General features: G+C 42.0%; 1 protein-coding gene across 1 annotated transcript in view; it reads left to right on the top strand.

Moving 5' to 3' along the window:
* The window catches only part of LOC149284484 (SH3 domain and tetratricopeptide repeat-containing protein 2-like), an 85,725-nt gene extending 59,720 nt beyond the window's left edge, over positions 1 to 26,005 (top strand). The window contains exons 10-18 of the mRNA XM_089496674.1: positions 21 to 169; positions 1,161 to 1,202; positions 1,302 to 3,017; positions 3,271 to 3,451; positions 10,831 to 10,981; positions 14,213 to 14,335; positions 16,610 to 16,760; positions 20,746 to 20,942; positions 21,905 to 26,005. Coding sequence (XP_089352800.1) covers positions 21 to 169; positions 1,161 to 1,202; positions 1,302 to 3,017; positions 3,271 to 3,451; positions 10,831 to 10,981; positions 14,213 to 14,335; positions 16,610 to 16,760; positions 20,746 to 20,942; positions 21,905 to 22,096 — 2,902 coding nt within the window. The 3' untranslated portion in view covers positions 22,097 to 26,005. The remainder of the gene's footprint in view (positions 1 to 20; positions 170 to 1,160; positions 1,203 to 1,301; positions 3,018 to 3,270; positions 3,452 to 10,830; positions 10,982 to 14,212; positions 14,336 to 16,609; positions 16,761 to 20,745; positions 20,943 to 21,904) is intronic.
* The last annotated feature ends 655 nt before the right edge of the window (positions 26,006 to 26,660 follow it).

The raw sequence follows: 26,660 nt of genomic DNA, 5'->3' as shown, positions 1-26,660 counted from the left end.
GGCTTTCACCCATGTTTCAGTCACCAACATAGGAGAAAGAGCTCTGTATTTTTCAGTGAAGAAGAAGCCAGCAGCTTTTTGCAGGTTCCTTGGAATGGCAGTGAGATGCATTACAGTAATCTTCTCCATGAATGGGCAGAGACAGACATTACCTCCGTGTACAGGCTTGGTGAGTACATGCTTGGTGGACACATGCTTGATTCTAGTACAGGTGTGTACAACTTTCTGGGACTGTTGTGGAGTTGTATTCCCACCTGCCCAAGAATCTTTTGGAAGCGACATTCTCTTGCATGTTCTGCAAGCTTGATGCTCCTGTGCTTCCAGATATGCTTATGGTGTGTGAGGAGCATGCACCTTGTTTCTCAACAAAGTCATACTGTCAACAATCTGCTGTAAGTGTGGTTGTTATGGGAAACAATATGCACATCATATTTCCCAGGAAAACCTCTGAGATTCTTATGGAGGTGACAGAAACTCTGATGGGAGAGAGGTCCGGGGGGGGGGGGGGGATATAAATACAGAATGACCCCTGTTTTAATGTCTCACTGCTCCCATCATTCCTGAGTTTTCTGCTTCTGTCTGTATGTTCACTCTATTGCTGTTGAACATGAGAAGTAAATGTATAAGAAGTCACACTGAAAACTTACACATGTCGTAGCTGTACTTTTACGAGTACAGTCTAAGAGTGAGGTGAGGTACAGTAAAGTATGGATGCAAATCTTTGCAGCTGTATGTTCTTGAAGTTCTCAATTCGTTTTGAGCTGTATCCTTTCCCGAATATAAGTTGAATTTTTGGTCCTATAGAGCTCGAACAGACAGGCCAAAATAAAGCTGCTTCTGGTCACTTTGGAGGTATGCTTTTTAAATGTTGCATGTGTCCTAACAGACCAGAAGCCACTCTAAAGCCACGCTCCAGTCCTAAAGACTGGAGCACAGCTTTGGTGCAGCCTCTGGCCTCTTAAGATGTGTGTGTCATTTAAACAGCATACCACCAAAGTGACCTGAAGCAGTTTTATTTTGGCCTGTCTGTCCCATAGTCACATAGTGTCTTGTAGATGAGTCAACAAAATCTCTTGTTGGCCATGCAAGATTTGATGTATTACTTTAAATTTCCCATGGCTTCCTTTTCCATGTTTTCCCCATTTCTCTTTGTCCTATAGATGGCTTCGAACCTGTGGCCATGTACCCACAGACACCATCAGGTGAGTATGTAGGAAGGGGAAAATGGGAAACTTTTTGTGTTCCTGCAATATATCACCTTGAGGAGAAGTATCTCCTTGTGCCTTATCTGTCTCTTTCAGATGCAGTTGTAGAGGGACTTAAAGATGGCTGGATGTTCGAGGGTTGGGGGAAGCAGTCTAGTAATAACTTGTCCACTCCTAGTGATTCCGAACAGTCCAGCCCAGTGGGTGAATCTTCACCTTCTACTCTGGAACTACTTCTGCCAGAACCAGATGACCTTGATGACCCCAAGTTCTTTATTGACCTGAATACTGGCCACATGGAAGACTCTGATGTATTTGACCCTATACTGACTTTCCTCAACCAAAGCAGCTATGTGACCCATTTCCAAAGTCTGTATGACCTCTCTTTTTCATTCCTTAGTTCCACCTTCTATGGCTTCTCCAGTGAGGAGGAGCTGGTCTTATACCTGGAAACATCCAGGAACTGGGCCAAGAGGGGTCAACTTGATTGGGCTCACATCCGGATATGTTTTCTCCTGGGCCGACTTTGTGTCAAGAGGGCCAAGTTCTCCCAAGCTCGGGTCTATTTTGAGGAAGCCATGAACACAATGGACCATGGGTTTGAAGATCTGCCCCTCCTCACCTCATTGCACATAAACCTTGCTGCAATTTATCTGAAGCAGAAGATGAAGCAAAAGTTCTTATCTGTGGTTGGGAAAGGGGTGGCCCTCCTGGCCTGCTTACCTGGGCACTGCTTCAGCTCAGACATTGAGCTTGAGGTGGTGCTGTACATCCTAAGGGAAGCCATGGCTACGGGCAACAATGCTTTGGAAGCTCGTGCCTGTCTCCTTGTGGTCAAACTCTTCCTGCAGCTGGGCAAGTATGATGAAGTCTTGCCTTTTGCAGAACGTTTACAATGCCTGTGTGCCAGTTTCTCCAGTCAGGACTCCACTGCAGCCTCCTTAGACACCATGCCTATTCTAACCTACCTGTATGACAAGAAGTACTTGCCACACATTGCCTTGGCATCTGCAAGACTGTTTTCCCCCAACAGTATTAAGGGGGCACTGACTCCCATTTGGAGAGCTGGATTCATCCTTTTGAATTCATCAAAGCTTCTTAAAGTCCAAGAGAGAAGCACCACAAGTACTAGCACCCCTGCTTTGGCTTGCCTTTATTTAAATCATGCATTGGCCTTCTCCCGTGAAAATGGTGCTATGTCCACAGAAAGAGCCCTGTGTGCAGTTTTATCCAAAATGTACCTCAAGCATGGCCTGCTGCAGGGAGCAGTGCATTATTCAAACAGAGCTGTTCTTCTTGGCAAAGCAATGGGTGAGGAGGAAGCGTTTGAATCCTCCCTTTTCTTGGGGTGGATGCATGCTTTGAACAGTCAACCAGAAAAAGCAGTGGAGATCATGATGCACCTCCTGCATTCTTTGCAACAGACAGACAGTGTCACACAGGATGGGGTGGTCCACAACCTTTTAGCTATTGCCCTTAAAGGAGAAGGACACGTGCAGAAGGCAGCAGAAAACTACTTATGGGCCTTGAATAAAGCGCGAGAGACTGGCAACAGGCGGAACCAAGCCATTGCATTGTCCAACTTTGGGTGTTTGGCTGTCTCTTGCAGGGCAAACTGCTTAGCAGGGCACTATTTTATCCAGGCCATTGAGTTGTACTTTGACCTCCAGGGTGGAGATGATGTACAGTTGGAGTTGGTGCAGATTCTGCTGTGGTTGGCCCAAACACGGGTTGTGAAGCATAAAGTGGAAGAAAGCAAACTGTTTTACGAACTGGCCTTGGCAGTTGCCTTGAAGACACGGAGTGTGATGAGTGAGTAGTTTGCTTTTAAATAAGTATGGGTTGCGGAAACTGGCTCTTTCCTTCACTCCCTTGGAGTGTAGTGGAGTCTCCTTCTTGGAGGTCTTTAAGCAGAGGCTAGATGGCCATCTGCTGGGGATGCTTTGATTGGGATTTCCTGCATGGCAGGGGGTTGGACTGGATGGCCCTTGCGGTCTCTTCCAACTCTATGATTCTATAAGTATATGTAAATGTATCGTGTAATGCAGAATCCCACTTCACACAGGTCAGCTTCATGCAACTGAGTCTCTCTGCCATTTCTATAGTGAAATGTGTCCAAATACTGAAGCCTCTATTATCTACCATGAACACCAAGTTCTTCTAGCTCAACAACTCCAGGACAGAGAAATGGAAGGGCAGCTTCTGCAGTCTCTCAGACAGCTCTACCAGAGTGTAAATACAGCCAGGTGAGTATGCATTGTGTTCAGCATGAAACCCTGGAAAGATGATCGACATTAAAGCTGAAAGAGGCATTTTGGATATCTGTTTCCAGACTTTAGGGGTGTTTTTAAAATCTCTCAAAATTTAATTAAAATGTATTTCAGTTAAAAATTAATAGATAAGGGTACAAAACACACTGCAGAAATAATCCAGTTTGAGACCGCTTTAACTGTCCTAGCTCAGTGCTCGGGAATCCTGGGAACAGTAGTTTATTGTGGCACCAGACCTCTCTGACAGAGAAGGCTAAATGTTTCACAAAAGTACAGTTCCCAAAATTCCCTAGCATTGAGCCAGGGCAATGAAAATGACCTCAAACTAGATTATTTCTACATCATGTTTTGGACCTTAGAATACTAAAATACCTCAGAGACCAGAATAGGATTGTTGTTTGAGTGTTGGATTAGGAATCCAGGTTTGAATCCCCACTCGACTCTAGAAACCAGTGCCACACTCTTTCAACTACAGGAAAAAAGCAATGGCAAGCTTCCATTGAACAAATCCTATCATAGGGTTGCCTAAGGGTTGACATAAGTCAGAAATGACTTGAATGGACAAAAGAGCAACAAAATGCCTCTGTTATGTTGAGAACCATGTGACATGGTTCTGCACAGTGCATTGCTCAATATATCCTAAACCAAACCTGCTTTAAAACATATCCAAGCATATTTTTAATGTCTTCCTTATTTTCTGTGTGTATAAACTGCTTTTAGCATTTGGAAATACTTTATAAAATAAATAATACTATTTTATTGAAGGTTTACTAATATGTGTTGTTTTAGAAAGATGATTAATTGCAGAAGGGGAGCCATCTTGGTCTCTTCCATAACCTGCAAAGATTAGCACCTCTAATACCTTACATATGTTTTGTTATTCTGGTATAATTTTTTGTGGCCACCTAAATAGATAAATGGAAGGAGATATAGATCTTAAATACAGAGAGAAAAGGAGAAAATATGCACAGCAAACTCTTGGTTTTAAAAATATGTAATGGATTAGATGTTTTCTCGATTTGCTTCAGGTCTTAAACCCGGTCCTGGCGATCAGATGGATGTGTTAGACATGCCTTCAACTTGGAGAAATGTATTATAAAACAATGGAATGGCCTTTAATTTAGATTGTTCATTCTTGCCTAGGAGAGGAGAATTAGTGAACACTTACATCTTTTTAAGAACTCTAACTTGTCTCTCTAGGAGTAACAAAAATGTGAGGATGTAATATAGTTATTGTTATATTGATCTAACGATGGGACTCAAAGTGGATTACAAATTATAAAAACCAGTACAGATTAACTAGTACAGAGCCAGTGTGGTGTAGTGGTCTGAGTGTTTGACTAGGACACTTGGAGATCAGGGTTTGAATCCCTTGGCAATGGGACAACCCCTCTGAACAAATTCTGCTGAGTAAACCTTGTGATAGGTTCGTTTTAGGGTCACCACATATCAGAAATGATTTGAAGGCACGCATCAATGACAGATTAAAAACATCACTAATATATGCATATATAAATTATTAAAAATATAATTAAAATCTATAGCATTAAACCCAGTGAAAATTAATAAAAATACACTATTTTAAAAATCAACGAAACAGCAGACCATAAAAATCCATCACAGTCAATCCTGAAAAACCTGCTTGAATAGGAACGTTTTCGTTTGCCAGTGGAAGAAGAGTAAGGAAGAGACAATGTGGCCTCTCCAGGGAGGGAGTTCCAAAATCTGGGAGTAGCCACTGAATAGGCCCTTTCCCTTGTTCCTACCAACCAAGCCTAAGGTGGTAGGACAGAGTGAACAATCTCTCCCAAAGACCTTAGAGCTCTAAAAGTCACATATGGGGTCAGTTACTGGTAATTTGAAGAAATGGCAAAACCTGGTGAGGATATGTTGCCCTGAGGTCTTTGAAGAAAATGGTGAGTGGCACATATACTAATCTTATATACTATGTAAGATTTTTTAGTGGTGTGTGTGTGTGTATGTCAGGAAGGAGATGCGTGCTGGATTCCCAACCCTTGTCAAAGCAAACTCAAGCAGAGTTTCTGTGCGCAGACAAGATGCCCAGAAGAAGGTCTGTGAAGAATCTTAGTTGCATAGGCAGACTTCCTCTCACACAGGAATGAATCTCTGGATAACGAAGTTTCTCTCAAGAAGGGTTCTTTAATCTTTGTTACATAACTATTTATGAAGATTACATTGAGTATCAGACATCTGTCTTGGATACTCCTCAAGTTACTCCACCAACCAACCATAAACACAACCTCTGTGGCAGCCACAGTAACACCACCTGTCTCTCTCTCTCAGTGACAGTTACTTGGCGGTTGGCAATTGCATCAACATTTCAATGACGCACTGTTTAAATGCTGACACATATGTCTGCCACTAGGACTATAGTACGTCTCGCTACAGCTCCACCTTGTGGCCACATCATTGTCATTTTATCAGACCTGTTTAACATGGTCCTGACAATATATATACAGTGGGTCCTCGCCTTACGCGGGGATCTGTTCCGGATCCCTCCGCGTAAGGCGAATTCCGCCTATGCTCAAGCCCCATTGGAAACAATGGGGTTCGTGTGCGGTGGCGCGACGGTGCAGCAGCGTGCAGGGCGCAACGGGCGCGCACGTCCATTTAATTGAATGGGACGCGCCGCCCCTTCCGCCCCCGTGCGCGCCCCCGCAGCTTGAGCATGTATGCTCAAGCTGCGTAAAGCGCGCCCGTGTATGACGCGGGCGTGCTGTAAAAGTAAATGTGACTGTCCATTTAATACTTGCAAAGTGTCACTGCCCTGCCTGTAACACTGATTGTGATTGCTCAGTCATCTAGATGCTAACCTTCCATAGCAAGGTCAGAGTGAGCTCAGAGGGAAGGAATGTAAAAAACAGATGCCTCTCCTGTGAGCTCAATTTTTCATGTTTAACAGTAGTGCCTTAGTCTTTGAATGAAAACAACAGCTGGAACTCACCAGCTTTGACACTTTGTGGCCAGACAAGCAAACAAGCAAAACAAACAAACAGGGCAATAAGATTGTCCAGCACACTAGTTAGTAACATGGCATGGCAGTGTTGTCCCCTCCTCTGGATAAACATGTGTATCCACTTGATTTTGGTGAACAAGAATGTTACATTCTAGGGGCTAATACTAATGGAAGATTTTTGTCTTTGGGGGAAATTAATTAAAAATGGCAGAGGAAAGATATAAATGTGCACAATAAATTAATGAGGAGAAATGACTTTCTGGTCAGTTTCCATGCTTGATTGAAGGTGTTTCTGCTTAGCCTACAAAGCCCCAAATAACTCAGGACTTAGTTGTCTGAATGCAGATGTCTCCTACATCAGCCTTCCTTGCATTAATGTCATCTTCCAGTGTTCTCATCCCAAAGCCCCACCATCTTTAGCTAATACTGTTTTTCCCCCCTCCTCATCTCTAAAAAGGCTCACTTGATGCCCGTGCTTTTTGGCACCAGAAGAAAAAAAAGCAAAGATCCCTTTCTCAGGCTTTTAGAACTCACTGTTAAAGTTTATGTTGCTTTTAGTTTTCACTTATGCCTTTTATATGGAAGAGTAGGGTTTTTATTGTTGTATTTAATTTTTATTTCCAATTTTTAAATGCCCTAAAACTGGTGTTGATTAGAGACACAGAAAGATTGTAAGAAATGCAAGTATAAGAAGACAGTGATCCTTAGACTGTTTTCAGGATTTGGCAAAGGTATCAAATGAGGCAGAAGGATGACCTGTGTTCTTCTCATACCTGATACTGTTCAGTTTTTCAAATTCAGCTGTCCAATTGATACATGCAAAGTGACATTGCTCTGCCTGTAGTGCTAGTTGTGGTTGTTTTGGCATCTAGATGCTAACTTTCCTGTTCAAGGTCAGAGTTAGGTGAGAGGGAAGGAATGTAAGAAGCAGGTGCCTGTCTTGGGAGCACCATTTTTCAAGATTACAAGTTTCACTGGAGAAATCACACTATAAATTTCTTACCTGTTTTCTCCTGCCACTTCATTTTCATTTTCCTGCCCTCTTTCTTCACTGTTTTCTGATACGCTTCCTGTGAAGGATCTATATCTCTTCAGTGTAGTATACCACAGTTGTTTACAGCTTGTCCTCCAGATGTTTTGGATTTGAACTCCTGGAATCCCTGACCTTTGTCCATGTAGGTTGGGGTGTCAGGGTACTGAAGTCCAAAACATCTAGAGGACCAAAGATTGAAAACCACTACTGCCAAGCACTTAACACTGTGTTAAGTTCAGTAGTCATACTCTCAACCAATATTAGTGCATAATATATATCCAGTTAGTGCATAGTGATATGCACACCCTCATAGGCATATTATTTAAAGTAGGAGTGGGAAAAGTGTGGTCTGTGGGTCACAGGCAGCTGTGGTGACCCGAGTGTGTGGCCACAGAAGCCCCCAGGCCCCCAATTAAAAATTCATTTAGTTTCAGGTTGTTTGGGGTTTTTTGGTTGTTGTTTTTTCACCTGCAACCCAGCCAAATGCACCCCAAACCCACTGCCCATAGCCTTCAACCCTCCGCCCAACACAAAACTGGCTGAAATTTGCCCAAAAGTGCAGCCAGTTTTGTGTTAGGCGGAGGGTTGAAGGCTATGGGGAGTGGGCTTGGGGTGCATTTGGCTGGGTTGCAGGTGAAAAAAATGGGGAATAGGTGTGGTGGGAAAATGACCCCCACTCCCTCTATGGTTGCTCTCTCAAAGGAAAGAGAAAGACTGATGGTCTATGTGTCCATGTATAGCTACCTACCTCGATGTAAAAAAGAGATGTTGTACCCAAGTCTTCTTGCATAGAAGTAACAGTTATGTCCATGTGCTCCTGGCTGCCCTAGTGAAAGAGGGCCTCTGTTTCTTTATAAGAAACACAGACTGCTATCTGCTTCAATGAGAAAGGAGGTGGGGAAAGAGAGAGAAATTGCTGTGCTTCCATGTCAGTGCTGCCTTTCTGAAGGATTGAAACAGACTGGCCTTTGAACCTCATGGTGATGCTGCTTGTCTGAAGGTGAGAAGCCAACCATTATGATCTCATATTAATGGTTCCTGGCTACTGTGCTATCTGTCTGAAAGTGAGAGATTCACCATTATGACCTCATGCTGATTCTGCCTGCCTATCAGCAAGAGAAAAAACTAGCCATTTGCAATTATGGTGATGCTTGCCACAAAGAGAGAGAACGGCATTGTGATCTTATGTTGGTGATGGTTATCTAAAATAGATTGGCCACTGTAACCTCATGATGATGCTGCCTACTTGTTATAGAGAAATTGTTCATTGTGACCTGTGCTGCTGTTCCCTGCCTGCTGTAGACAAACTGGCCATTGTGGCCTCATAGTGATGTTGTTCAAAAGTTAATACAGCCAAAATGAAGAATGTTTCCCTTGCCTATGTATTACACATCACTTTGTTGAGAAAGTGTCCTGTTTCACCCAAGATCAGATGAATTTCTTACCTTATTTCTTAGGCCCCATGGACGTAGCCAAGGGGGGGGGGATCTTGGGGTCCGGACCCCCCCCCCCTTCCATTAGAAAAATGAATGGTGTGTGCTGCTGCGCTGCTGCACCCAAGCCCCATTATAATGGTGGCACTTAGTCTGGACCCCCCCCCCCCCCTTCCTAAAATCCTGGCTACGTCCCTGTAGGCCCAAAGTAGATGGGCCAAATAGAGCAGCTTCCTGCCACTTCGGGGGCATGACGTTAATATGACGCATGCCCCCAAAGTGGCCTGAAGCCTCTCTGAAAATGGCTAAGGTGGCCCAAGGCCACCAGCAAAAGGCATGGATTAAATCTGCTCCTGCCGGCAGTTCATTTGGGATTGTTGTGGTGACTGGCTTCGGGAATGGGCCATCTGATCACTGCAGTCCCGGACTGATCAGGGCCAGAGTGGCTTCTGGCCGCTCCCTTTGACCCTTCTGCTTCAGCCCTCAGGATTTAAAGGATCTGGTGCCCCTGCTTCTGTTGACTGCCAGTAATGGTGTCTCTCTGTGTTCTGACTTCTGTCTATTTTATGGGTTGTCACTGTCCCTTTGACAGTGTTAGCTGTCACTGAGTTAAGTTAGCTGTCACTGAGGCAAGTAATTTCCACATGGTTGGGTCTAACTAGACTCTTAAGGACTAACGATATTTCTTATTATTTTTTCCTCTTCCACAGTAGAATTTCCTTGAAGATATGTGTTTTGGCAATTCAGAATTGCTAATTAAGTTGAATGGGCAATCAAAAAAACAAAATAAGCACATGAGGAAGATCATGTTCTGTGACAGACAATTTTCACTACATGGGGAGCACTTCTTTAAAAAACATGAGAAATGTATTGCCTAATTTGACAATTAATCTATTGCAATAAACAAAGAAGCTTGTGGCATTTTAAAAAAATAACACATATATTACAGTATAGATGAGATGGTGCCAGTGTATATTGAATGGCAACTATTTCATTGAGGAACAATGCAAAATTTAAAACAAAATTTTACAAGTCATCTTAACTTTAAAAAGAAAAGGAAAGTCAAATATTGACTAAATCCAGACTTTTATTTTCTTCTGTATATCCTAGTATACACCCTTGCCACTATGTGTACAATCTTTTCTTTATTCCTGGACCTTTATGCATACATTGTGTATCCTTGATCCATTTATCACGATAAAGAGGTAATAGATCCCAGGAGAGTTATGTACCTTTATGTTCCTTCACATGTTATGTGCAGTTTCTGCCTGGGCACCTGAACCTGAGATTCACTTCTTTATATATTGAGGTTACTCACTATGAAGGATATGTGTGATGTTAGCCCCAGTGTGGAGAGGAGGAGAGACAGATGCTCCAGAGTGCGTGTTCCTTGAGGAATGAAACCCTAAACAGCAGCCCCTATTTTTCTTGCATACAAGTACAGTAATTCACATAGGGGAGTGGTTGATTATGACACAACTGGCCTGTGCCATCTATTTTGTATGAGCTTCTGTGTTGGGTTATAAGGTGGTCTAAAGGAAATCTTTCAGACTGAATGGTAGGGATGCTTTCAGAAAAGGTTTTCTTTTTGTGCATGGATTAGTCATATAATTTACTGGGGGCTGAAAGTGGGATTCAGCAAATTCAGGTGATGCTCTCCACTTGTTACCTTTTTGTTTTCCCATTTTCACTCCCTGTTATAGTTGCTTGTCTTTGTTACTTGCTACAGCAGAGCTGTTAAAGAATAGGATACATACACAGTAGCCTTGCATTTTTATTTCATTTTGAGTGCAAGGAATGGAACATCAGGAAGCATCCTAACTTGCCAGAAAGGATTGATTCATTGGCTTTCACTTTGTACCTGAGCTTGCATATGTTCTTTGTAATAATGGAGCATCTGTGAACCCCACAGATCTTTGAAGCAGGCACTGGATTGTACCAAGCAGAGTCTGAAGCTCTTCATTGACATGGAGGAAACAGTCAAGACAGCACAGGCCTGGTTACAGGCTGGGCAGCTCTACTATCAATTGCAAGAGGATGAACTTGTGGAGATGTATTTGCAGGTAGAATAAAAACAAGAGGACCTGCTGGGTCTAACTATTAATATTTCTGCATAGTTTTCCTTTGTTATTTGTACATTCTGAAGTGTTTCAGAAAGCTGGTGTGTGCAGAAATGCATATCACTTTTTTGCATGAAAATTGTGTTTTGTTTTGCTTTGCAAAACACTCATTTTTCATGCAAAAGAGCCATGTGTATATCTGCACATAATAGTTTCCAAAATGTGCCAATGTCAGGTATTATTTTTCCTGTCCTGTTTTCCCAAATAGTGAAATGATTTTTCATCTAGGAGGCAAATACTAGAAAATGTTATTTCCAGTGATACTTTTTAAAAGGGAAAGAAACCATCTGTAGTTATTTATTTATTTGATTTGTAAGCCACCTTTCTCTCACAGTTGGATCCAAGGCAGTTCCCTGCTTGAAGAAAAGCCTGTTAAAATTTTAAAAAAATGTCTTTGCTGGCAAAAGGAAAGTGTGGAGAAGCCAGCCTAGCCTCCTATGGAAGGGAGTTCCAGAGGGTGGAAGCAGCCATTGAGAAGGCTCTCTCTTCTGTCCTCAACAAGTGAGCCTGTGATGGTGGCAGCACTGCCCTGTAGCTCTGAAGATTCTGGCAGTTTGTATAAGGGGATACAGTATTTCAGATACTCTGGGTCTAAGCCATGTAGAGATTTATAGGTCATGACCAGTACTTTGAATTGTGTCCAGAAATGAACCAGTAGCCAGTGAAGCTGTTTTAACAAGAGAGTTATATGCTTCCTATAACTGATCCTCATCAACATTCTGGCTTCAGCATCTTGCACCTGCTGAAGTTTCCAAATGGTTTCCAAAGTCATTCCCATGTATCATGTGTTACAATAGGCCAAATGGGATGTAATGAAGGTAGATGAAGGGAATGCTGTGGATATAGTATATATTGATTTCAGTAAGGCCTTTGACAGGGTTCCCCATGACATTCTTTCAAACACACTTGTGAAATGTGGGCTAGACAAGGTAACTGTTACATGGATTTGTAATTGGTTGACTGGCCAAACCCAAAGGGTGCTCAACAATGGCACCTTTTCATCCTGGAGAGAAGTGACCAGTGGAGTCCCACAGGGTTCTGTCCTGGGCCCAGTGCTATTCAACATCTTTATCAATGACTTGGATGACAGAATTGGGGGCATACTTATCAAAGTTGCAGATAACACCAAATTAGGAGGAGCAGCTAATGCCCCAGACGACAGGATCAAAATTCAAAATGATCTTAATAGATTAGAAAGCTGGGCCAAAGCTAACAAAATGAATTTCAACATGGAGAAATGTAATGTACTGCACTTAGGGTGGAAAAATGAAATGAACGGATATAGGATGGGTGACAGCTGGCTGAACAAGACTGCATGTGAAAGGAATCTAGGCGTCCAAGTAGACCACAAATTGAACATGAGTCGACAGTGTGATGTGGCAGCTAACAAGGCCAATGCAATTTTAGGCTGCATCAATAGAAGTATAGTGTCTAGATCAAGGGAAGTAATAGTGTCACTATGTGCTGCTCTGGTCAGGCCCCACCTGGACTATTGTGTCAACTTCTGGGCACCATAATTTAAAAAGGATGTTGAGAAACTGGAGTATGTCTAAAGGAGAGTGACTAAAATGGTGAAGGGTCTGGAAACCATGACCTATGAGGAACATCTTAGGGAGCTGGGGATGTTTAGCCTGGAGAAGAGAAGGTTAAGAGGTGATATGATAGCCCTGTTTAAATATTTGAAGGGATGTCATATTGAGGAGGGAGCAAGCTTGTTTTCTGCTGCTCCAGAGAACGAACTGGAGCAATGGATACAAGCTACAGGAAAACATTAGGAGGAACTTCCTGACAGAGTGTGGTGGATTCTCCTTCCTTGGAGGTCTTTAAACAGAGGCTGGCTGGCCATCTGTTGGGGATGCTTTGATTTAGATTTCCTGCATGGCAGGGGGTCGGACTGGAGAGCCCTTGCGGTCTCTTCCAATTCTATGTGTTACCATAGACAGATCTGACATCTCATGGAATGGGCACTGCTGGTGGTCTAGTTTTAGCTGTGCAAATGAAGTCCTAGTCAGTACTGAAAACTAGGCATCTGGGCTCAAAGCTCAGTTCAGATGATAAGAGAATGGCATTAAACTTTAAAATGCTTTAAAATCAAGCTATTACTCATTACATCAATAAAGTAACTTATATTTAAATTTGGTAATTGTAATTCATTACCTCCAAGCTGTGGGTTTCAGTCAGTGATAAATAGCAGGCTACAAACATGCCAGGAAAAAGAATTTTCTTAGTCATTTAGAAATCTGTAAAAAAAATAACTGAGCAAGTGCCTGGCATACAATGAGTGCAGAGTCAAAATCCGTGTGTAATAATAAAAAGAGTACCACCAGCAGTGGCAGTAAATTTTCTCCCAGCTACTATATAGAGCTTAGCTGGAAAAGAGATCTAATTCCTGTATATTGAATTGGTGTGCTCAGACTTAGCACTTAATTTAGCAGCTACTTTGGCACATTGTTGGGCTCTAAAATACTGTACTAAAAACTTCAAATTTCATGACTTAAGCTAATAAATTGAATACTATTGCTATTTTAAAATAGGCAGTTATGAACAAATGTATTGAAATCTCTCTGCATTTTTGAATTGATTTGTAGTCTATTGGATCTGAATGCTAGGAAGGAAGAAGGGGTTTGTATACAGTTGGCCCTTCATACCCACAGATTCTGCTTCCACAGATTCAACCATACATACACACACACAAATTCCAAAAAGCAAACTTTGATCATGCCATTTTAGATAAAGGACACCATTTTACTACATATAATGGGATGAGCATCCACAGATTTTTTCATTCATGGTGGGGTTCTGGAACCAAACACTGGCAGATACCAGGGACCCACTGTAGAAGAGTATTGGGGCAACATATGTCATTAACAACAGGCGAAGTCGCTGAGTGCTATGGAGTGACCCTTTAGCAAATCTGATCCTCATTTATCACTCCATAATTCCAAGGGTTATCAGCTACCTTTTTGAAGAAGTCTTCATGCTGTGTAATAGAAATCCTTTTCTGATATCTGTCAAGAATGTCAACTATGCGCAGTTCTAGATTCAATTGTGCAAAAACCTTACCATCAATTTTATTAGATTCTCAACTGTTTATATGGACGTGCTTGCACCAGGCACCATTTTTGCCTGATAAGTACAGCATAACCTTCTATTCTAACTGGATTTCTTTTGCAGGCAGCCATAGAGACCGCACTGAAACCTGAAGAGCTTCACTTGGCCATGGAACTGTATGAAGAAGCTGGTGATGTCTTCTTCAATGGGATCCGGAACAGACAACGGGCAGTGGAATATTACAGGGTAGCCACCTTCACCACAAATGTACTCCAGTCCAGATCCATGCAGATTTCCATTTCAAGACTTTACATGGATACTGTTTGCCATTGGTTGACAAGACTATACAGAAGTAGATGGAGGAGAGTTAAAACGCATTATAATGTCATACATTGATTGGGAGCAAAATCTATAAACTGCAACTGATATACATAAGTCAGTAAAGTCTCTCTCCTTTTCTCTTAATTTTTTAAAAAGTATTGCCTCTATTTGAGGAAGCAATTTGCCCCCCCCCCCCCAGGAAAAGAAGAGATACATTTCCAAGTATTTAGTGGAGCACTTTGGGAAAAGCCCAGTGAGTTTCAGCCTACCATATATACTTGACTATAACTTGGCCTCATGTGTAGGTTTTGGGGCCAAAATTAAGGATTTTGATATGACCCATGGATAAGTTGAAGGTAAAACTTAGGGGCATGTAATGAAGTATGTAAGGACAAAACAAATGAAAATGATACCACAAAACGTACTAAATTCCAGCAGACATAATGGTTTCTGCTCACCCTAAAGACTGGATGGATGGCAAGTGATGTGTGCAATGTGTGGAGAAGGTGACTAGGCACAGGTGGGGATAAGAAAACGTACACATGCCAAAAAGGATGAAAAGGCAAAGCAACAAAAATGTTTACTACTAACTATGTTAGCAGTTATGGTAGGCTTTAATTTTAATGTGATAACAGTGCCTAATTTTAACCTAGTAAAAGTGTCAAACGTACACAAATGTCTTATTCAAATCCTTGAAAGCCCAATTCCTCTTGGCGCTCGTTTCAGAGAGAGTGCCAAAGAGCTGCCACTGCTGCCATTCTCCTGCCCAGGCATTCAAAAAGGTCAGAAGCAGCACCATGGCAGAGAGAGTAGAGTGGGTTGGTGCTTCTTGTAGGTGCTCCCGGAATGGATTAAATTCTTGCCTTTCACCACTGTTCAGAGAAGAGGATGGTTCCATTTTGATAAGAGTTAAAGTACAGTACTTACATTGACCCATGGGTGAGTCAACCCAGATTTTATGGGTCAATTTTTGGACTAAAATTTCTTGACTTATACATGAGTATATATATATATATTTCAGTGGCCTAGAGCTGCATAAAAATAAAAAATAAGTTTACAATTAATAAATATCATAATCTTTGTAAAGTGTTTAAAGTCTATCCATACCAATATGAAACCTAATTGCAGAAATTTCTGGAGCTGAGAATCTGATTCCATTTGTTGGACTGGGAAGAAACACATGAATTGGGTTCAAGGTTTATTTTATGTTTGCAGATGGTGATGAGATAGTGTTCAGGTTTTGCCTGGTCATTTGGGAATGTGAAGCCCACACCTGCAATAATTTTACCAAATACTATTTTGCTTCATCTTGCTGCCTAAGCCTATCATTTGCTGATAGTGTTAAAGCAGAAGCTAGCGATTGTGACAGAATTAGCCTTATGCTCCAGTGTAGTATAGGGTGAAACTACAACCCTGATGGCAGACAACTTTTTATAGCAGTCTTATAGAAAACCTGGGATGCATAAAATATGGGTTACCCTAACTGCAGACTTAGTTGCTTTGGTGTCTCATCCTAAAGTATTGTTTTCAATTCGGACATGTACACACATTGTGTTCTCCTTACAGTAGCAAAAGATTGAATTGAATTGTGTTGATGTGAAATCTGAATGAAAGGCTTTGTGGTTTCTCAATAAGAGCCAAATGAGCAGAATTTGCTGTTACAACACCCAGCACCAAAGAGTATCTAATTCTTCCAGAAGCTCAAGGGACAGGGCAGGTTAAGGGAATATTACTGCATTAATGCCCATTAGAATTACAACAAGACACCTGTAAGCTTTAAGGTTTGTTGGCTGGAAATGGTGGTTTGTAGAGAGAAAATGTGACTGCAAAAGTGGCCACTACTATACTGCAGAATTAATGCAGTTTGACACCACTTTGACTGTCATGGGTCCATCTTATGAATTCCTGTAATTTATAGTTTGTTGTAGCATCAGAGCTCTCTGACAGAGAAGGCTAAATATCTCACAAAATTACAAATCCCAGAATTCCATAGCATTGAGCCATGACAGTTGACGTGTCAAATTACATGAATTCTGCATTGTAGATGTAACCAGTAAGTACTGGGAATAGATATGACGGTATATCTCTTTTGTTTTGATTATCTTTTTCCCCTTTTTTTCTGAAAAGTTTTTAGAGGTGATGTGATGGCATGGTAGGAACTTTTCAAGTAACGTGAAAACACTTCTCTTTTTTCACCAGGGAGGAGCTGTACCTTTGGCTAGGAAGCTGAAGGACCCATGGACTGAACTGAGACTCTTCAACAAGCTGGCTGAGCTGCAGATTGGACTCCAGAATTATGAGAATGCACTGGAATTTGCTACATTGGCAGCCAGGCTCAGCGTGGATGTAGGTAGGAAAGAACATCAGACTAATGGTATAGTCATATCAAAATCCATAGCGTGGAAAGAAGACTGGGAATGTTGTACTGGGCCAACAATGTAAAAGATGACAATTACAAAACAGTTGCTGTCACAGAAGCCAAACTAATGTTCTAAATGCCCGGAACAAAGAGTCATAGAACCATAGAGTTGGAAGGGGACTCATGGGCAATCTAGTCCAACCCTCTGATCAGTTCTGGATCTCCAGCTAAGGGAGGGAGAGAAAGAGAGAGAGCAGAAAATTTAACCAAGGATTTGAATAAAATATTTCTTTTTCTGGATACAAAGGAAATAGGTCTGTATTGATTTTAGGTAGGAAAGAAGGAATTAGGCGGATGTTCCATCCTATATAATTGGGAAGAGTCAGAGTAATACATGCAGAGACTCTAAGCTTTGTCATATTTAAAAGGCCCCATAGCATTATAAAAAAAATGCTATGCAAAACCTGAAATTTACATAGTTTTTTTTAAAAAATGGCATTAAAATATATTAAGAGGCCTCCTCCCATTTGTGTCCCTAAACTTGGTTACCTAACTTCTGCTTATGTGGACACAACCACTGAAGTAGAATCGTTATATGTGTTAATGCTGCTTTACCAACACTAATATCCCCAGACAGAAATGATTAAACTAGGATTATGTCCGGGAATGCTGCCAGCAGACACTTGACAGTAGCCGATAACAGAGCCTTAGCACAGTGGAAGTGAAAGTAAAGCAGACCTTGCAAGGAATCAGTCTGAGAGCAGTCCGAGAAAACAAGCCGAGTTCAGAATTCCAGAAGTCCAAACGTTCCGAGAGTCAAGCCGAAGTCAGGATACCGAGAAACAACGTTGGTCAAACAGTCCAAGGTCAAACAGCCAAGAGATAACGAAGTCCGGTCCAAGGTCAAGGTAACAAAGAATCCAGATACTAGGAGCTAGTGCTAGCAGCAATCACACCGAGAGATCATGCAATAAACTCTAGCAACCAGCATTAGTCTCTCTCCCACTTAAGTAAGGGAAACTCTCCCTCGTGCCACCTGAGGCTGGTTGGCTAATTGCCTCTCGGCAATTCTCTGTGATCTGCGCCTGCAAGCACTCTCGGCTCTTCTCTCTTTGAAAGAAGGCACCTGCATGCAAGCTTCGTCCCCAGAATCCCCACTAGGCAGTGGTACCATAGAAGGCCTCTCTTCGGCACTAGGACCTGGTTGAATCTCCTCCTCTGGGGCTGGAGGATCACAGCTGGGACCTGGCAGGGCAGGAACAGCACCTGGCGTTGCCTCAATCAGCCCTTGCTCTGGAGGAGGCTCATCCTCCTCCTCATCCTCCGAGAGCTGATCTTGGCTGGCCATGACAGATTATGCAAAACATTTATTATTAAGGTAGTGGCTTTATATTCATGCAAATGTAGGCAGGGTTAGCTCTAGAGCCTTCAGTAACCCCTTCCTTTTGCCAGTTTCACAGTGTGCCAAGTGCTGTGACTTGTGCAGAATTATTTGCTAGTTGTTAGATTTCTAAAACAAAAATTACATTTAAAAAGAAGAAAAATGATTGATGGATAGTCATCATGAGCACCCAAGCCCGCTGTATCACTTAGGTCCAAAACACACTGCAGAAATAATCTATTTTCAGCCCACTTTAACTGCCCTGGTTTAATGCTAGGAACTGTAGTTTTGTGAGACATTGAGCCTTCCCTGTCAGAGAGCTCTGGTGCCACAACAAACTACAAATCCCAGAATTCCCTAGCACTGAGCCAGGACAGTTAATGTGGTCCCAAACTGGATTATTTTTGCAGTGTGTTTTGGGCCTTTAATTTTTTTTTTAAAAGGTTAAAGACACTAACTGTTTTTTCGTCTCTTGACCCACAGCAGACAGATAGGCCTGTTACAGACTGCCAAAATAAAGCTGCTTCGGGTCTCTTTGGAGGTATGCTGTTTAAATGATGCATGCATCCTAAGAATCCAGAAGCTGCACCAAAGCTGCACTCCAGTGCTTAGGAATGGAGTGTGGCTTTGGCGCGACTTCTGGACTCTTAGGACCCATGCATCATTTAAACAGCATACCTCCAAAGAGACCCGAAGCAGCTTTATTTTGGCAGTCTGTAACAGGCCATAGTTTCTCAACCAGCCTTTAAATAAGTTTAATGATGCTACTGTTAATCATGGTGCAGTTGTTGGTGCATGTGTGACACCAAGTCCACACACTGAAGCTTTGTGCCAGGAACTCACGCCATAGAAAGCTTTGCTGTACAGTTTGTGCAGGCTGGAGAACTCCATCTCCTTCACACAGAGGCTGCAGGCACGACAACTGCTGAGTTAATCTCAAAGAGGCTTTCCAGCTTCGTTCCAATATTTACAATTACACCGACTGACAAAATGCTCCATCCACTATATACAACACCACCGCACAAGGCCTTGGAGTTCCTCCCTTATATATCTCACTGATAGAGATCTTAGTCCAGCCCCCCATTGGTGTGATACACCACTTTTACACCTGTTTTACGTGTGCTATGACTTTGCAATATTGAAACATAACATCATATCCTGCCTTTGTGTCATCACCTTCCTGTGATTCAGCACCCTTCAATCTGCTAACTCATCATAACTTCCTTTTGAAATTGGGCTACCTTTCACCCATGGCCCATATTGCTACATCTAGGACATTTTTCTTCTGGATGCATCCATCCTGACAGCAATATGGATTCTTTTATGGATGAATAGATGGAGTTATGTAGTCCTACTTTATTAATCTGCTACACATTGGTTGTGCCTCTTATTCTGCTCCAGATCTCCTTCTGGAGTAGAAAAGTTATGTGATTACTTTTGGAGGTGGCAGTTTTGGGGAAAGCTATACATTCATTTTCTTTGTAGGTATTAAGGTTCTCGGGTGGAAGTTTTCTTTCAGTCCTTTTTTAATTTTTCTCCTCTTTTCTTTCACTTCCATTCTTTGTAATTCACAGAGTGATCTTCTGTACAAGTCCCTTCATATATTTTTTTAAAAAAGCAGGCAGTCGTATATTGTATCAATAATTCTTTGAATAAATGGAATAGATCCATTGAATTATGGAATAGATGTTTGACAAGATATTGGCATGATTTCTCCCCAACCCCCGATCACCTCAGATTGGCACATATTTTTTTAGATTATAAGGAGTAAAATGTGTGTCATTGATAAAAACCTGATTACACACACACACATATATAAATAATTTCACAGTGCTTCAGTGCACAGGATTGTTAAGGCACATTTACTTTCTGGGCAGCAGGGGAAGAGGGTAGAATTATGGCAGGGATATCATAGGTGCAGTCTTTCTAACATCCAGAAATCAAACTCCCCCCTCTCTTTCCCAATATGGGATCCAAGGTGGCTGCATTGGCAATGCAACACAATACAGTTATATTGGTATTATTCTGACACCAGAACACTGTATGTCAGAGAAACTGAGGAACCGTGGGGTAGCTTGAAAGAGAGGGGAACTGAGATGCATCCTGAATTACTACAGCTGTCAAAGTCACTGCACACTCATTCATTATTTTTTTGTGTTATTAACTTCCTTGAGTCAGAGCTGTGGCTTTCTTGAGTTAGACTATCCATCTGAAATGTGATCTTCCCTTTTTCCTACTGCCTTTTGCCTTTATTATCTTTTTGTCTGAGCCATGACTTCTCATGGTATGGCCAAAGTACAACAGCCTCGATTTAGTCATCTTGGCATCTAAGGAGTGCTCAAACCTGGTTGCTCTTGGACCTATTTATTTGTCAGTATATGTCCACAGTATCCACATAACTCTTCTCCAGCATCACAATTCAAATGAGTTGATCCTCTTCTTGTCAGCTTTCTTCACTGTCCAGCTTTCGCAATCATACATAGAAATGGGAAATATGATAGCATGGACAATCCTAACTTTAGTATCCTGTGAAATATCTTTACACTTCATGATCTTCCTTAATAAGCTATCATGTTGCTCTTTTTTTCTCCTCAGGAGACCAGTGGCAAGAAGTAGTTGCCTTCCACCGCCTGGCAACTGCATACTACCTTCTGCAAATGTATGAAATGGCTGAAGACTGTTACCTGAGGACACTCTCCCTGCGCTCACCATTGTTGCAAGGCACTCAGGAAGCCATGTATTATTCTAAGGTCTATTGCCGCCTGGGAGATCTGACCCTGTGCAAATTAAAGGTGAGAAACAGCAGGCTGTAAAACATGGCTATGATGCTTCTCACTAAAGATCTGACAAGACCAGATGCTGAGTTTAGTCTGACTTTGTGCTTAAATTAAGACTTTCATTAAAGCATTAAATCAAAGATGGTGGGAGCAGTACTCTCCATACATCTGGAGGGCATCAGGTCAGGCAAGGCTGTGTTAAGTTATCTGGCAGCTCTAAAGGCATCTGGTGACATGAACTGAACCACTAAGTTCTTGTCTCTAGTAATGCATATGTCTAGCTTCTGCCTCACTCCAGTACCAGAGCTTGTTATGGCTTCTCTGAATATCCAAAACCACCACCCTTAAATATCTGCCCTTTATTTCTGTTTGCAACAGGGCTGGGGACTGTACCTCCTGAAGGCAGTCTACAGCCTGTGTGGGCCTTTTGTATGGCTCCTAGGCCTCTCCCACACCGCCACTAGAAAATTTTATATCCAAAAATAGAGAATCATATGTCCAAAACCCTCCAGAGGATATAATTCTCTGTTTAAATGCAACCCACCACCCACATCTTGTTTAGGCCCAAAATTCAACTTACTAATTGGAAGTCTTTTTCAGTTTTGTCAAGATAGGAGGCTATAGCTTACAGGTGTGTGTGTGCAGAGAGCAGGTGTGCCTTGCAGCTTCTACAGATTTCCAATATACAGTCTTTTTTCTTGTTCTCTTATTCCCTTTTCTTGCTTTTAGCATGTGTGTCACCTCTTGAAGAAAAGGAAGGTTAAATAACAAAAGAAGTGGGTGGATAAATAAATAATAAATAAATGCAGAGTCTGAAATTAAGTGATCCATGCTGATCAGCTGAAGCAACTTTTTTGTTTGTTTGTTTGTTTCAAGCAACTGATGGCCTTGCATGGCTTGCTGAAGCATTCTGATGGGCATCCCATTCTCTTTTTCAGCTTCCTGCATTTACTCTTTGTCTTGTTTTTTATTCTCAGGATGAACAAGATGCCACCAGCTATTTCCTCTTAGCCTTGGCAGCTGCCACTGAGCTTGATGACCAGGCCTGGCAGGGCAGGATTCAGGCCAGGTTGGCTCAAATATATAATGCTTCCCAGTCAGATAAGAGCCCAAGAGGATGGACTACATATCGGGCCCGATGGCTAAGTGAAGGGAGACAGGATGTATGACAGATCACCTTATGGGACTCAAAAGCTCCAAAGAACAGCAGTGCCCATCTCCTTACCTTACTGCCAAAGAGCTTCCAGGTGCTTCCTAGGCCGTGAATGAAGGGGTAGTTCAGGTCTCAATACTTCCATGTTCTGTGTTTTTAAATTCAGTGATGAAAGAAACTTACCTCTTGCCAGGTAGGCTAATATGAAAGAGGTTAAAGGCCAATCCATCTTCTCTTTTTAGCTTAGTATTTTGGCTACAGTCTTACTGGTACCCTTTGCTGATATAACAATCTGTTATGCTGAAATAAGGCACCTGTTGGACTGGTGCATAGCATAGTATGGTAGAGAACGATGTTGCCAGAGAAAGCTGATCTGTCACCCCTCAGCAGCTTAAGAACTGAAAGGACAGCTTTCTTCCTGACAAACACAGCTCTTTTATGGTCCTTTCTCTCCCCCCCCCCCCATCATTGCCACAATTGTGACCATTTTATCCCTGCTGCACTGCCATCTTTGCCAGCATAGTTATGCCAGTTCACAAGATTATGGTCTTCATTAGCCTCTGTGACAAATACAAAGAGAAGGCTCCATTCATTTATAGAGAGCTGGCTGTATAGGAAAACACTGTATAGTGTTCAGTAAAGTGTAAATGAACAGCGCAACATAGGAGGTAAACAGAAGTGATTTTGCTGAAGTACAAGTTGGTGAGGTCTAAGAAGATAGATGAACTGTGGAAAAGATGTATAAGAAGGATTTTCAGCTTGTAGCCAATAAACCTCAGTGCCAAAATGCAGCACACCCTTTTGGATTCACTTCAAGCCCAAGAGAACCTGAAAGTCCCTGAGACTGAAAAAATATCACTGGCAGCGAATGTGATTCTTTGCTGATGTGTCTTTTAAGCACACCAGTTATCTATAATTATATTTCTATGTGGGTTACTTCCCCCCAAATTTGTCTCTGCCATCAGAGTTTCCTGAGCTGTATTATGACTATGTAAATATTGATAGCATTAAAAACAGTTTGCAAGGTAACCTGTGCCCCCACCCAGATGATTTTGGAGTGCAACTCTCATCAGCCCCTCACCATTGATGATATTTGCTAGGGCTGATGGCAGTTGTAGTCCTGCCTTAGACCAGCCCATTTCAGCCCTGTTTCAATGAATCCATCCATGGCCTTCATTCTTTAATTGCTAGGATTTCAGTGTCCCTAGAGCTGAGAGAAAGTGGTTCCCCATGTGTGTAAAGTATGTGGGGTGTGACCTTGATTCTACCTGGACCACAAGAAATGTGCTTTTTAAGGAGCAAAATTCAAGCAGAGGTTACTAAGCATGCCTCATGTTCAGCCTAGTCTGGAAACCATGCCCTATGAGAAGCAGCTTAGGGAGCTGGGTATGTTTACACCGGAGAAGAGACTGCTAAGAGGTAACATGATAGCCATGTTTAAATATTTGAAAGGATGTCATATGGAAGAAAGAACTGGCATATTTTCTGCTGCTCCAGAGACTAAGACATGGAGCATAGGATGCAAACTACAGGAAAATAGATTCTATCTAAACAATTGGAAGAACCTCCTGACAGTATGAGCTATTTGCCAGTGGGATATGCTGCTTTGGAAAGTGGTGGAGTCTCCTTCTGTGGATGTTTTTAAACAGAGCCTGGATGGCCATCTGTCAGGAGTCTATTAATTGTGTATTCCTGCATGGCAGGGAGGTTGGACTGGATGGTCCTTCTGGTCTCTTCCAACTCTGTAATTCTACTTTGAGATTCAGCATTGGTTACCACACTCTATTTTATGTGGTTTAAAGGTGTTCATGTTCTGAATGAACACCCGGATTTGGCTAGGAGTAGAAGTAAATCTAGTTAAGACAGCTTCTCCCCCCCCCCCTTTTTCTTTCTTTCTTTCTTTCTTTCTTTCTTTCTTTTTTTTTGGGGGGGGGAGTACTATGGCTTGGTTTTGTTTTGTTTTTGCTTTGGTTTCACACTAGTTTTTTCTGTGTGGAATTTGTTTGATGAGGAAAGAGAGTTCTTGCACAAGGAACAATGTCTTTCTGGCAGAAGGTAAGGAATTCAGGTTCCTGGTTACTGAACAATCAGAGCAACCAAAAGACTCTTCTCCCTCCCTTAAACTAACCTGCTGAAATGAAGAAAGCTTGGGGCAGTTGGGGAGGGATTTTTGTGAAGACTGTAAGCTTCGTTCAGTTTTGGTCCTCATTGCAAATTCTTTGTCTGAGTAGTTCTTTAATTCTCTGTCATTTGCACCAGTCACTGCTTGGTGCAGTCTCAGGGTTCTAGAAAAACAAGGAGAAGAGGTAGACTACAAGAATGAAGTATGCCCTCCCCTCCTTGTAGAAAGCAACGATGAAACAAAAAGTGTAGACCCAGCTTCTTGGTTTTCTATGTTTTTACCCAGGCGCTTTCCAGAGAAATTTGTACATCTATCCCATTCATAGATTCATAAGCTTGCCTAGGATTCAGTCTGGAACTGTCTCCTGTGGAAATACTGGTCCAAAACACACTGCAGTAATAATTCCATTTGAAACCACTGCTCTGGCTTAGTGCTAGGGAATCCTGGGAATTGTAGTTTGTTGTGGCACCAGTGCTATCTCTGACAAAGAAGGCTAAATGTCTCACAAAAATACATTTCCCAGAATTCCCTAGCATTCAGCCAGCGTAGTTAAAGCGGCCTCAAGCTGGATTATTTCTGCAGTGTGTTTGGACCACTGATAGTTCATTTGAGCATTTTTTGGGCAGGCATGAGACTGAGTAGCAGGAGGTGTATCATGAAGGAAACAAAGGAATGAGGCTTCATGTTATTTATGGAAACCCCCTACTCGCCTACACCATGTACCATTATGAATCAGAATTCTGAGCTATGCCAGCCACTACAATGGGCAGATGGAGGTACCCAAGATGTATCTCAACACAAATGTCTCAGCACCTCAGGAGCTAAAGGGTAAAGGCCATATAACACATATTTGGCAGTCAAAAGACCTCAGGCTTCAGTCCTTGGAATCTTCCAGTAAAATGGCTCTGAAGCAGCACAATGGAATATATTGCCAAAGACTGTGTAGAGACACTGACAGGCATCGGGATGTGATAGATAGATGGTTGATGGTCTGACTCACTATAAAAACCTTTTTCACATGCTCTTACTAGAAAAACCTATGCTTTTTTACTACAGCTCACATGTTGAGAACATTACCACATGAGGCCCGTTCTCACTGTGGTCACATCAGTTAATAAAAATGGAAGCACACTGGTTTCAAAGCAGTCATTATTGCACATCTTGTCAACCCCATCACTGGGGCTGCTTTTGCCATTGCACTTTCTTTCTGACTGCCCCTTAATCCCCTCCCCAGTTCCTTAACCAGCCTGCCTTTCGGGGGGGGGGGGGGAGGGTTGTTATCACACAGTTCTGGAGGTCTACTAATGCGGTTTAAGATTTTAAAAGAAGGAAAAACATAAGGAAAAAAATATAAAGGCAATCAGCCTGTTTGGGATAGTGAGGACAAGTAGGGGCAGCAGTAAAGGATTAGATATTGACACTATCTGACTGCCAGTATCACATCTGCCATAGCAGTGACGTTTCACACCTGGGGATTAGTGCCACCAATGGAAAGGGACACCCTAACCATACTTCAGGGACACAGCAATTACGGTCAGAGATGTTTTCATGTGGTAAATATTGCCAGAGGTGCTTTTTTTCCAAGCTGAAACCACAGTGTAAAAGCCAGGTGTACTATCAGGCAGCATTAGCCAATGTAAGTAGCTGTCCAAAAAACGTAAACATGTCAAAACTATGATTCTTATTATAATGATCAAGAACTTAAATACTGATTTACCAGTTTGCAGTGTATAATTTTGCTTTTCCCTTGTACTGCATGTGGACTCACCACTAGAGGGCAATAAAGACAGTACTTACAGATAATATTTACTCTTTGGTACTTACTATCAGAAATATTCAATTTCTAAACAGATGACAGCTTCTTAATATTCTGAACTTTTCAGATTCATCTGTGACTGACTCACTGGATGGACAGAGACCCCACCTTCAACCTCTACTGTGCGTGTTATTCTGCTTTGAGTCTAAATCCTGAACAGGTCACTTCAGTAATCCTAATAATATTCATATTTATTGATTCATTCTCAGCCACCCACCTGTCAGTGATATTTTAAAAAATGGTTGAAATGAAAAAAAAAAGATGCTTACAAAAATGGTAAAAAGTGTTGGGTTCTGGTGTTTGAAGGAGAAAGTTTGCAAATAAATCTTTGCAGACTTTCTTTGAACAACCTTTCAGATTATTATAGAGAGAAACTCAAATATGTAATGACATGTGTAAGGATGATTGCTCAAATTTGGGGGAATATTAATTAGCTCAACACACCAATATGGGGCTCCTTACAAATCCCCTTTCTGGGACCGGATCCCAGCCTGTATACCAACGGACCAGAGCTTCCAGGAACTGACGCAAAGGCAAAGTCTTTGAATTTTAAGCTAGTTTATTGATGCACAGGGGGACACACACTCACACACATACATTCACTCAAGGCTAATAGAAGAAAGGGAGGAAAAGTGGAGAGAG

The sequence above is a fragment of the Sceloporus occidentalis genome, unplaced genomic scaffold (genome assembly GCF_023333645.1).
Source record: "Sceloporus occidentalis isolate IW3139 unplaced genomic scaffold, rSceOcc1.0.p SCAF_92, whole genome shotgun sequence".
NCBI classification, from domain to species: Eukaryota; Metazoa; Chordata; class Lepidosauria; order Squamata; family Phrynosomatidae; genus Sceloporus; species Sceloporus occidentalis.
This window is presented reverse-complemented; position numbering and strand designations above follow the sequence as displayed.